General features: G+C 45.9%; 1 protein-coding gene across 1 annotated transcript in view; it reads left to right on the forward strand.

Moving 5' to 3' along the window:
* Positions 1-13476, forward strand: part of PRCC (proline rich mitotic checkpoint control factor) — a 36368-nt gene that overhangs the window by 19166 nt on the left and 3726 nt on the right. Inside the window, 4 exon segments of the mRNA XM_017852469.1 lie at positions 1257-1823; positions 7228-7323; positions 10540-10683; positions 13168-13233. Coding sequence (XP_017707958.1) covers positions 1257-1823; positions 7228-7323; positions 10540-10683; positions 13168-13233 — 873 coding nt within the window.

Genomic DNA, 13476 nt, shown 5'->3' on the forward strand with positions numbered 1-13476 from the left:
GAGACGGAGTCTCGCTCTGTCGCCCAGGCTGGAGTGCAGTGGCCGGATCTCAGCTCACTGCAAGCTCCGCTTCCCAGGCTCACGCCATTCTCCTGCCTCAGCCTCCCGAGTAGCTGGGACTACAGGCGCCTGCCACCTCGCCCGGCTAGTTTTTTGTAGTTTTTAGTAGAGACGGGGTTTCACCGTGTTAGCCAAGATGGTCTTGATCTCCTGACCTTGTGATCCGCCCGTCTCGGCCTCCCAAAGTGCTGGGATTACAGGCTTGAGCCACCGCACCCGGCCAAGGAGAGCAATTTAAAGGGTTGGAAAAAGCTGTGTGAGGCGCCTTGCAGTCTCTGGACTCACTGCTTCCTTGTTGAGCATGCTGGGTCTCCAGTCTTTCCTAGGCACCATTAGCACTGCCGAGGGGTCTCGCTCAGGGTTAGCTTTCTCCCTTGATTAGGCAAAGGGACTATTATTTATTTATTTTATTTTTTTTTTGAGACGGAGTCTCACTCTGTCACCCAGGCTGGAGTTCAGTGGTATGATATTGGCTCACTGCAACCTCCGCCTCCTGGGTTCAGCGCAATTCTCCTGCCTCAGCCTCCCAAGTAGCTGGGATTATAGGCACCCGCCACCATGCCTGGCTAATTTTTGTATTTTTAGTAGAGACGGGCCTTCAGTATGTTGGCCAGGCTGGTCTGGAGCTCCTAACCTCATGATCTGCCCATCTTAGCCTCCCAAAGTGCTGGGATTACAGGCGTGAGCCACTGCGCCTGGCCGGGAGGGAACTTCTGGCAGCAGTATGAATGTCTCTTTTGGACAGAACCTTGTTCCTGATTTTGGGTAGTGTTTCGAAGGAAGGCGAGGGCTCTTGTGTTAAGAGGTCCTTCAGGACATGGAGAGAAGTTGAGTGATGAGCTGGAGAGACGGGCTTTTTGGGAGGAAGGATGATGTGAGGTTAAGAGCATCATATTTGTTGAAGACACAGAGTTGAGGAAGGCTCGCTCTGTGGAAGAGGGCAGTGGAGCTGGGTTGGGATGGAAGAGAAGAAGAATGATACCTCACCTTGGGAGAAGCAGCCCGCAGAAAGGTCTGAGGTAGCAGGAGTCAAGCCCAGATTGGGTGGCCTGAGTGGATCGAAGTAAGGAGGAAACAAGGGCTGGTAAGACTTTAGGCTAGAGAACTTATCTGTAATTGTTGTTTTTGGTGTTGCTAGTACATAAAATCTCACTTGTCATCTTTCTTTCCTCCTACCCCAAACCTGGGCTCACCAGGGATCCGGCGAGGGGACTGGTTTGTCTGCCTTGCTTCCCCAGCCTAAAAACCTGACTGTGAAAGAGACTAACAGGTTGCTCCTGCCCCATGCCTTCTCCCGCAAACCCTCGGATGGCTCCCCTGATACTAAGCCCTCCAGACTGGCTTCTAAGACCAAGACTTCCTCTCTTGCCCCTGTTGTGGGCACCACAACCACCACTCCGTCGCCCTCTGCTATCAAGGCTGCTGCCAAGAGTGCTGCCCTGCAGGTGACAAAGCAGATCACGCAGGAGGAAGATGACAGTGATGAGGAAGTAGCCCCCGAAAACTTTTTCTCCCTCCCTGAAAAGGCCGAGCCACCTGGAGTTGAGCCATACCCTTACCCCATCCCCACTGTCCCTGAAGAGCTGCCTCCAGGCACGGAACCAGAGCCGGCTTTCCAGGACGATGCAGCCAACGCCCCCCTTGAATTCAAGATGGCAGCAGGCTCAAGTGGGGCCCCTTGGATGCCTAAGCCTGGGGATGACTACAGCTACAATCAGTTTTCCACGTATGGCGATGCCAATGCTGCTGGTGCTTATTATCAGGTGGGTAGGAGGCACAGAGGGCAGGTGAGGGAATATTGGAACATGGTGGTCAAGGAGAGCTTTGAGCTAGTGATACAGCCTCTGTGGTGTCACTTTGGCTCAATTTATTAGGCCACAGAACATACCTGTATTCTGAACCATATTAATCTAAATTGCCCAAGTCTTGAAGTCTAACAGGGTGAACCACATAAATGACACCTTTATTCTGAAAACAATCTATTTATTGTTTATTGATCCATAATATTTGTACATATTTGTGATTGATATATATATATCTGTTTTTTTCTTCCTAACTTTTATTTTAGGTTCAGAAGGTACATATACAGGTTTGTTACACGGGTAAATTGCATGATACAGGGGTTTGGTGTACAGATTATTTTGTCACCCAGGTAATGAGCATAGTACCCGATAGGTATAGTGCCTGATAGGTAGGTTTTTGCCTTTTTTTTTTTTTTTTTTTTTTTTGGAGAGAGAATCTATGTTGCCCAGGCTGGAGTGCAGTGGTGCAATCTTGGCTCAACTGCAACCTCTGCCTCCTGAGTTCAAGTGATTCTCCTGCCTCAGCCTCCCGAGTAGTTGGGACTACAGGTGTGTGCCACCACTACCACGCCCCACTAATTTTTGTATTTGTATATTATATTTTTTGAGATGGAGTCTTGTTCTGTTGCCCAGGCTGGAGTGCAGTGGCACGACCTTGACTCACTGCAACCTCCACCTCCCAGGTTCAAGCAACTCTCCCTCCTCAGCTTCCCTAATAGCTGGGACTACAGGCACATTCCACCATGCCTGCTAATTTAATTTTTGTATTTTTAGTAGAGACGGGTTTCACCATGTTGACCAGGTTGGTCTCAAACTTCTGGCCTTAAGTGATCTGCCCGTTTCAGCCTCCTAAAGTGATAGGATTATAGTGTGAGCCACCGCACTTGGCTGTAATAGGTAGTTTTTGATCCTCACCCTCCCATACTCAAGTAGGTCCTGGTGTCTATTGTTCCCTTCCTTGTGTCCATGTGTACTCAGTATTTAGTTCCCATTTATAAGTGAAAACGTGGTATTTGGTTTTCTGTTTCTGTGTTAATTTGCTTAATGGCTTCTAGCTCCATCCATGCTGCTGCAAAGGACATGATTTTGTTCTTTTTTTATGGCTGTGTAGTATTCCATGGTATATATGTACCACATTTTCTTTTTTCAGTCCACTGTTGATGGGCGTGTAGGTTGATTCTGTGTCTTTGCTATTGCGAATAGTGCTGTGATGAACATGTGTGCATGTGTCTTTACAGTAGAATAATTTGTATTCCTTTGGGTATATACCCAGTAATGGAGTTGCTAGGTTGAATGGTAGCTCTGTTTTAAGTTCTCTGAGAAATCTCCAAACTGCTTTCCATGGTGGCTGAACTAATTTCCATTCCCATCCCCAGTGTATAAGTGTTCTCGTTTTCTCCACAACCTTGCCAGCATCTGTTATTTTTTTACTTTGCAATAATAGCCATTCTGACTGGTGTGAGATGGTATCTCATTGTGGTTTTGATTTGTATTTCCCTGATAATTAGTGATGTTGAGCATTTAAAAACATAGATATTGGCCATTTCTGTTACTTGTTTTAAGAAGTGTCTATTCAGATCCTTTGCCGACTTTTTCATGAAATTATTATTTTAATTGTTAAGTTTGAGTTTTTTGTATATTCCACAATATAGTCCCTTGTCAGATGGATAGTTTGTAAATATTTTCTCCCGTTCTACATGTTGTCTCTTCATTCTGTTGTTTCCTTTGCTATGCAGAAGCTTTTTGGTTTAATATAGTGCCATTTGTCGAAGTTTGGTTGTGTGTGTTTTTTTGTTTTGTTTTGTTTTTTTCCCCAAGATGGAATCTCGCTCTGTCACCTAGGCTGGAGTGCAGTGGTGTAATCTCGGCTCACTGCATCCTCTGCCTCCCAGGTTCAAGAGATTCTCTTGCCTCAGCCTTGAGTAGCTGGGATTACAGGTGCCTGCCACCGCACCCAGCTAATTTTTGTATTTTTATTTATTTATTTATTTAGAGACGGAGTTTTGCTCTTGTTGCCCAGGCTAGAGTGCAATGGCACAGTCTCGGTTCACCGCAACCTCCACCTCCCATGTTCAAGTGATTATCCTGCCTCAGCCTCCTGAGTAGCTTGGATTACAGGCATGCGCCACCACACCTGGCTAATTTTTTGTATTTTTAGTAGAGGCGGGTTTCTCTATGTTGGTCAGGCTGGTCTCGAACTCCTGACCTCAGGTGATCCGCCCATTTCAGCCTCCCAAAGTACTGGGGTTACAGGCGAGAGCCACCGCGCCTGGGCATTGTTTTTATTTAATTAATTAATTAATTAATTAATTAATTTTTTTCTTGAGACAGGGTCTTGCTCTATCGCCCAGGCTGGAGTGCAGTGGTGCGATCCCAGCTCACTACAACCTCGGCCTCCCGGGTTCAAGCGATTCTCCTGCCTCAGTCTCCTGGGTAGCTGGGATTACAGGCATGTGCCACCACGCCTGGCTAATTTTTTTTGTATTTTTAGTAGAGACGGGGTTTCACCATGTTGGCCAGGCTGGACCCAAACTCCTAACCTCAAATGATCTGCCCACCTGGGCCTCCCGAAGTGCTGGGATTACAGACGTGAGCTACCGCGCCCTGCTTATTTTTAATTTTTCATTTTTTTACTTTTGAGATGGAGTCTTGCTCTGCCACCCAGGCTGGAGTGCAGTGGTGCGATCCCGGCTCACTGCAACCTCCACCTCCCGGATTCAAGCGATTCTCCTGCCTCAGGCCTCTCGAGTAACTGGGATTATACATGCCTGCCACCATGCCTGGCTAATTTTTGTATTTTTAGTAGAGACTGGGTTTCACCGTGTTGGTCAGTCTGGTCTGGAACTCCTGATCTCAGGTGATCTGCTCGCCTTGGACTCCCAAAGTGATGGGATTACAGGTGTGAGCCACCGTACCCCGCTGACTTTTGGTTTTATTGCCTGTGCTTTTGAGGTTTTTAGCTGTAAAATTTTTGCCTAGACCAATGTCCTGGAGCACTTCCCCTGTGTTGAAAACAAAATCTGATTGTGGGAGCTGATGAGAGGTATGAAGGGAAGGCGGAAGAGGACTGATATCTAATCTTGGAGTTACAAGATAGCTTCCTGAAATGTGGATGATGAGGATAAGGGAATCTATGGCATAGACTTCTAGATAGCAGTTAGTCTTAAGAAGAGTTTCTAGAGGTGAGGAGTATTGAGAAAAACAGGAAGGGGCCGCAGAGGAAAGAAGGGAATCTGGAGGGTTGAGTGCAAAATAAGAATAAAGAGAATCCCCTCACCATCACCTCCCCCCCGCCAAAAAAAAGAAGAATAAAGAGAATCATGAGCATGATTTGAGGTTTGAATCTCAAGCTGAGTTTGGGCAAGTTACTTAACCACCTCTCTCAGTCTCAGGTTCTTCAGGTTAAAATGGGATATCAGAGCAACTCAAAGCATTGCTAAAATAATTACATTAGTTTAGTGTGGTTGTTCCTGGAAAATAGTCAGTGTTTAATAAATGCTGATTGTAACTTTTTATTCACGTTGTATTCACCTGTTGTTTGGAAGAGATATTTAGATTTGATCTGTATGGCCTCAGAGAGTAAAAGTATAGAATGCCAGGTTGTAAGTAGGTTTAAGAGATAATTCCTAGCAGTCAGAGCTTCCCAAGATGTAGAGGGCTCCTAGGAGCAGGAGCTGGGGGACCTGGCACCAGTGGTGGAGTTGAACAGAGGCAGCTGGCTGGCCCCATAACTGGGCAGCTTCAGCAAGTTTAAAAACTGCTGGCCTGGGATGGTTGGAAGACTTAAGTCCCTTCAACCACTGTCATTCTCTGAATGGTCAGCGTTATTGTTTTCAATCCGGGCATGAGTGAAGAGGGAGGGCTTTGTGGAGAACCTGTTCTGACCAAATACTTTGAAAACAATTGTGTTTCCTAAATCTTTGCTGTTAAGCCTTGTTGTTTCATATAGGCTGAGCAGAGTTAGTATATCTGCCCTTAAGGTTGTTGTTAGAAGGATGGAGGAAGATAGGCTGGGCCCGGTGGCTCACACCTATAATCCCAGCACTTTGGGAGGCCAAGGTGGGTGGATCACCTGAGGTCAGGAGTTCGAGACCAGCCTGACCAATATGATGAAACTCCGTCTCTAGTAAAAATACAAAAATTAGCTGGGCGTGGTGGCATGCACCTATAATCCCAGCTACATGGGAGCCTGAGACAGGAGAATCACTTGAACCCTGGAGGCAGAGGTTGCAGTGAGCCAAGGTGGCACCATGGCACTCCAGCCTAGGCAACAAGAGCGAAACTCCATCTCAAAAAAAAAGGAGGATGGAGAAAGATAGTGTTTTTAACTCTTTAGCAGAAAAAAAAAAGATGCTATTTAAATTGAATAACAAATTAGAATTCTATGTGCAGTTATAAACACCATTGAGATAATCTATGTAAATTAAAGCACTTTAAATACACTAGGGGACTCTGAAATTTAAATGTATCTTATTGTGAATACCATTATAAAAAAAATCCATACTCTAATTGCTCTAGATTTTATATATTATTTTATGTAGTGAATATTAAACCTATTTTCATTTAGCTCATCATAAAATGAATATTCTTAGAGGGGCATTTCTTGGAGTTTAAGACAAAGTGGAAGAATTAGGAAAAAGTGTAGGTCCTTGGAGGAAACAGTTTATTGGCCCTGTGGCTGCCTGACTTGGCCAAGCAGGGGCCTTGCCCTTGCCTTCACCCTCCTCTTCTCTAGGATCTGCAACAACATCTGGGCCACTCACCTCTAAGGGGAATCATGAGATTCCTGAACTAAAAATCTGGTAAATAAACCTGCTTTGTTTCCAGCTTTGTAAGTTTCATTGTATCCTAATAGTGGTTATTTTAAATCAGAGAGCTATAGCCTCCCCACCCCGTTTAGACTATTTCCCTGTATCCACGGGACCAAACTAGAATGAGGAGCAGGAATGGCATGACATATGCCTTCTTGTCCCTGCTCGCATTGTAGCTCATTGGGGTCTTATGAGCAGGAGGAGCAGGGCTGAAGGCATGGTAGAGGTAAGGGGTGAGAGTTGCTCTTAGGAGGTAGCTGAGGGAGCAAGGTATAGACTGAAGCAGGAGAGAGAGTTTTTATTTCTTGTTACCCTTTCCTAAAAAATATCCATCTGTCTGGATAGTGTAGATGAGAAAAGCTGTAGAAACTGTTCTTGAGTTATAGGTAGGTCTTTGGGATCTGTGCCTTTAACTGGTCTGTGTGAGGAAGCTGTAGTGTGGGTGTCTCACCACTGCCTCTTTGATGACGATTTTCCATTTCTGGACAGACCTTACCTTCCCCTCTCCAACTGTGCCCTCAGTTGGTGTGTTTTTCTTTCCTGTTTGGCTGCAGGATTATTACAGTGGTGGCTACTATCCTGCACAGGACTCGGCCCTGGTCCCACCCCAGGAAATTGCCCCAGATGCCTCCTTCATCGATGACGAAGCAGTAAGTTAACAAAGCACAAGTGACCATCTTTGACCCCTGGGCACCATGTTTCAAATCTGAAGCCAAAGAAAATTAAAAAAAAACACAAAAGGCAACACTGTATCAGTATTAGGTTGGCAACATGTAACGGAGAAACTCTAATAGTGGCTTATATAAAGCAAGTTAGTTTTTTTCTTCATGGAAGAAGGATACAGGGGTGCTTTGGAAGCTCCACAGAGTCAGGGATCTAGTCTCCTTCTTTCTTTTGGGTAGAGACGGGGTCTTGCTTGTTGCCCAGGCTGCACTTGAACTCCTGGGCTCAAGCAATCCTTCTACCTTGGTCTCCCAAAGTGGTGGGATTACAGGTGTGATTTACCATGCCTGGCCTCAGTCTCTTTCTGATCATTGCTTTGCCATCCCTAGGCTGTGGCCTTTATTCTTATGGTCCATGATAGCAGTTAAAGCCACAGCTATCACACTGGCATTGAAGATGCAGCAGGGTAGAGAAAGAAAGAGGAGGAACACTTCACCACCCATTCTAGGAGACTTCCTGAAAGTTCCTAAGAGCACGTCCATTTTGATCTCACTGACTAGAATCCGCTCAAGTGGCCATAGCTAGTTGTTTGGTTTTTTTTGCTTTCTGTTTGTTTGTTTTGAGCAGAGTCTTGCTGTGTTGCCCAGGCTGGCGTACGGTGGCACGATCTCAGCTCACTGCAACCTCTGCCTCCCAGGCTCAAGCGATTCTTGTGCCTCAGCCTCCTGAGTAGGAGTAGCTGGGATTACAGGCATGTGCCACCATGCCCAGCTAATTTTTGTATTTTTAGTAAAGATGGGGTTTCACCACGTTGGCTCAGGCTAGTCTCAAACTCCTGGCCTCAAGTGATCAGCCCATCTCGGCCTCCCAAAGTGCTGGGATTACAGGCGTGAGCCATCGCATCTAGCTGGCCATATCTAGTTGTAAGGGGGTGTAGGAAATGTAGTGTTTTATTAGTTGTGTGGTAATATGCCTAGCAAAAATTTTGGATTCTTTCACACTAAAGAAGAGGAGAATGGATTTGGGGAGGCGCCAAGCAGCTATGTTAAATAACCCTTGTGTTTTACACAATGGTCTCCCTGCTGCTAGCTTTCTCAAGCTTCAGCAGAAGGAAAGGTAAAAGCACAATGTCCTGTGACTTTCAGGCCCTTATTCGGGATATAAAGTACTGTTCTATCTTATCTGCAGGGAAGTCAGAGCCTATTAGGAGGGATCTGCAGAAATAGGGGGTGCTACCTTTCCATGGAGGTTCTTATAAAAAATAATTCTTCTCTGCTTACCTTTTCCCAGAAAGGTATCCATCCCTTTGTATACGTCTGCGTGTGCGTGATACTGTTCATCCACTTCCCTATGGATCTCCTTCTTGGCAGGTTTGATAGTTGGTTTCTTTGGGAACCAACTAAGCCTAGGAGACAGCTGAGAACCCACTTAGTGGCAAAAGTCAGTTTCTTATAGGTAGAGTGAGTATAGAAGGCCTCACTAATGTTGAGATCAGGACCTGGATCTCACTGAATCTTCTGAGTTTTAAAATTCTATTCTCCTTCACCCACATTCCCTTTGAGGCACACCTCTGGATGACTTGTGTGGTTTGCATTTTGTTTTTTTAGGAAGAGGAAAGAGTAGCAGTCTCCTAGAAAGTTTACTGGGCTTTCTTTTTTCTTTACCCTTAAAACTTTTGAAGTTAAGGCCGGGCGCGGTGGCTCAAGCCTGTTAATCCCAGCCACTTTTTGGGGGAGGCCGAGACGGGGCGGGATCACGAGGTCAGGAGGATCGAGACCATCCTGGCTAACACAGTGAAACCCCGTCTCTACCTAAAAATACACAAAAACTAGGCCGGGCGAGGTGGGCGGCGCGCCTGTAGTCCAGGCTACTCGGGGAGGCTGAGGCAGGAGAATGGCGTAAACACCCGGGAGCGCGGAGCTTGCAGGAGCTGAGATCCGGCCACTGCACTCCAGTCCGGGGGCGCCGGACAGAGCGAAGACTCCGCCTCAAGAAAAAAAAAAAAAAAAAAAAAACTTTTGAAGTTAAAGGGCTAAGCCTCTTTGTGGGTGTGTGAGGCTCCTTTTCTATGCCCGCCACGTTCTTTTGCTCTGATGTCCACTCTGCGCTGTGGGGTTGTTGATTTGGGGTGGATACCGAACAATTAGAAGGAACAAGCAGATGGCAAAAAAAAAAAGAACTGATTTTTAAAGGAGAAATCCTGGAGTTCTGTTTTTTTTTGCGGGCTTGGAATTTTTAAGTTTTTTAGGGAGGCGGCAGCGTCTTGCTGTGCTTTCCCAGGGGGACCACAGGCCACACACCACCACAAGCTCGGCTAATTTTTTAATTTTTAATTTTTTAATAGAGATGGGGTCTCACTTTATTGCCCAGGCTTGTCTCAAACTCCTGGGCTCAAGTGATCCTCCCACCTTTGCCTCCCAAAATACTGGTATTAGAGGTGTGAGTCCCCCTGCCTGGCCTGCTCTGAATTCTTCTTTTTTTTTTTTTTTTTGAGTCTCAAAACTCTTTTGAGACAGAGTTTCACTCTTCTTACCCAGGCCAGAGTGCAATGGTGCAATTTCGGCTCTCTGCAACCTCTGCCTCCCTGGTTCAAGCAATTCTCCTGACTCAGCCTCCTAAGTAGCTGGGATTACAAGTATGCACCACTACGCCTAGTTGATTTTATATTTTTAGTAGAGACAAAGTTTCTCCATGTTGGTCAGGCTGGTATTAAACTCCCGACCTCAGGTGATCCGCCTGCCTCGGCCTCCCAAAGTGCTGGGATTACAGTTGTGAGCCACCATTCCCGGCCTGCTCTGAATTCTTAATTTGAAAATTGTATGCAGTCCTTTTAGGCAGATACCATTAAAAATAAAATTGATTCAGGGGTACATATGCCAGTTTGTTACATGGATATATTGCATAGTGGTAGGCAGATACTGTTTGAGTACAAATTCATACCACTGGTTCTCTGTTGTCATTCATGTTTGGAGATACCTCTTAGCTTCCCTTTTCCTGGGTTCAAGAGACGTTCTGAGTAGAAGTAGCCTTTCATCTGGCATCAAGGGAATTTGGTAGGTGGCAGGGTAAAAGGACATAGAGAAGAACTGAGGGTGCCTTGGGATTGGTGAGTCACAAAATCATTCCATAAACTCTGGCTCTTTAGTGACATCTGCTGACCCCCTTGCCCAGATTCCTGACTCCTGTGTTTTTTTCTTTTCTAGTTTAAGCGGCTGCAGGGCAAGAGAAACCGAGGGAGAGAAGAAATCAACTTTGTGGAGATCAAAGGTGATGACCAGCTCAGTGGGGCCCAGCAATGGATGACTAAGTCATTGACAGAAGAGAAAACCATGAAGTCATTCAGCAAAGTAAGTGGGAAAGGTCTATTGAGTGGTCAGCTTGGGAGGCTGCAAAGCAAAATCTTGTCTTACTCCCCGTCTTGACCCCACACCCCATTGTTATTGTCACAGCACCTTTAGTAAACACATTTTGCCTATGGTACTTGAGTGTGCAGCAAACCTCACAGATACAGCAGCTCCTTCCCTCTAGAACTTTGCAGGGCTTTAACAGCTCTCCAGCTGGATGGGGGGTCTGGTTGCTGAGACTGAGTAGTTGCAGAGGACTCCAGCCTGTGGCTGTGGCTCCTTCCCAGGCTGCACAGAATCCACAGCTGCTCTACTCTTTCCCTATAGTCAGATCCTTCTTTCCTTTTTTTGATTTAAAGTTTTTTGCTTTTTTTGTTTTAATTTTTATTCTTTTAAAATACTATCTTCTTCATTTCCTTCCCTCCTTCCCTCCCTTCTTCCTTTTCTCCTTTCTTCGTTCCAATTGTTTTCATTTTTTGGTGGTAGTTTTGTTTGGTTTGGTTTTGTTTTTCAGAGTCTCACTCTGTTGCCCAGTCTGGCATGCACTGGCTCAGTCACAGCTCATTGCAACCTCTGCCTCCCAGGCTCAAGTGATCCTCCCACCTCAGCCTCCTGAGTTGCTGGGACTACAGGTGCATGTCACCATACCCATCTAATTTTCGTACTTTTTTGTAGAGTTGGAGTTTCACCATATTGTCCAGGCTGGTCTTGAACTCCTGGCCCTCAAGTGATCCACCCACCTTGGCCTTGACCTCCCAAAGTGCTGGGATTTCAGGCATGAGCCACTATACCCGGCCCCAGTTAGTTCCTTGTTTCAAGCTGGGACCTGGCTCAGCACATCTTTGAGGTGTGAGCACAACAGAACCTCAGAAATCCTGGAGTCCTTAGATTCTGAGTGTGCAACTCTTCTGTGTTCTCTTCATTATTGATTGTAGCCAGCTGTAGTCTTTCCAGTGCCTTTATTCATCACATTTCCCACACTATACTCCTGCCTTCTCTGTCCTAGTTTTCTTTAGTCAGTATGATGAACGTTTCTTCACCTAGTAGCTGAGAACAGCAAATGTGGACATTTATGAGCCTGCCACAGGAGGGAAAATGTGGGAAAGCCCTGGACTTGAGCCCAGCACCAGCAAGGCCAAGGTCGAGGATTTTGTTCCCTTTTCCTCCCCCCATTTGCTTTGCTTTGTTCTATGGCCACAGATGGCCATACAAGCTCCAGCCGTTTGTTTTAACTGAATGCTGGCGGTCATACAGGACAGAGCAAAGGATTGTGGTTAGATCAGCATAGATCCATCACTGTTTACTGGAAAAACCACTTAGGAGAGCATGCTCTACCAACTGTGGGTCGAGAAGCATAGTCACATAGTAATAGCTACTGTTGTTAATGCTCACTGTGGGCCAGGAATGGAGCTGGATGTTTTATGTATGTCATCTTTAACTGTCACATTAAATGACATTAAATAGCAGCAAGCAATTAGTATTTGCTCTTTTCCTATCTCCAAGTTTTCTTGCCACCGTCTCATTCCATTGAACTAGATTTTGTTAAAAGGAGAAAAAGATATGGTCCTTGTCCTTGAGGAGTTGACAGCATAGTTGGGAAGAAGAGATTTAAGGACACTTGAGTGTAAATGATTACAGTGCAAATTGATTACATAAGTGCTGAGGAGACTCTAGAGAGGAGTTTTGGGAGTTGGGTGGAGATGATTAGGAAGCTTCTAGTCTGAGACAACTCTGGCAGAGGACAGAAAAACCACAGAATGAAAGCCCAGACCAATATAGACTTTGACAGTAAATCATTTGCATCAAAGTTTGGTTACGGGTTCAGTGCAGTTACGGGCGGAGGCTGGAAGACTGGGGAGAGGTAGAGTGATTGTGAAATTTCTAATTCCAGGGAAACTGCTGGCACTTACTAGAATGGGGAAGGTGGGGGTTTTAGCCAGAGGTGATTGATGGGAGCGAGCTTGATAAGCAGTAGATGGGAGACAGGCTAGACATCTGGCTTGACTGGGTAGAAGAGGACAGAGATGAAGAGGGTTTGAAGGGAGATGGGCACAGGGATTATGGGAGGACCTGGCAGGGGGGCAGAAGGTCACCTGTGCCCTGGCCCACAAACTGTTTCAGACTGATTGCAGGCAGTAAAACTGGTCTCAGATGTCCATAGCCGACAGAACCCCATGCTGGATGCTAGGGGTAGGGTGGGATTACCAAAGACGCAGAAGACAGTCCTGACCTCAAAGTATTTCCAGTCTAGTGGGGGATATTAGCAGGCTATTTCAGGCAAGTGTTCTGAGCTGGTTTTTTTGTATAATGGCTTTAATAAAAATAAAGGCTTTGTAAGTATATAGAGGTAAAAACAGCTCCAACTTTTCTCCCCCAGGATCTGGGCTGCGGAATTGGCCTTTAGTCCCTAATACCACACCATCTGGGCACGTGAGAAACTTCTGCTTTCATCCTGTGGGTTAATGAGTATGTTTTCTTCTCTTGCAGAAGAAAGGTGAGCAGCCAACAGGCCAGCAGCGGCGGAAACACCAGATCACATATCTTATTCATCAGGTGAGAGAGAGCTGAGGGCTCTGGCTCGGCAGGATCTCTGTTAATCTGGGAATTTGAAGGCTGAATTTGAGTTAGAAACCCAGATGCCAGGGACCATCTTTTAGCAGGCATCCTCTGCTGTTCTCAGAGTGGCCACTAGGAGGGGATACATCCTTCAGAATTATCCTGCTCTACTTCAGTCTCGATGCAGATAAGATTCAGGTGCAGGTGCTTAGAATAAGTCTTTTTTTTTTTTTTTTTTTT

This window comes from Rhinopithecus bieti, unplaced genomic scaffold (genome assembly GCF_001698545.2).
Source record: "Rhinopithecus bieti isolate Rb0 unplaced genomic scaffold, ASM169854v2 scaffold_33937, whole genome shotgun sequence".
In the NCBI taxonomy this organism is placed as follows: domain Eukaryota; kingdom Metazoa; phylum Chordata; class Mammalia; order Primates; family Cercopithecidae; genus Rhinopithecus; species Rhinopithecus bieti.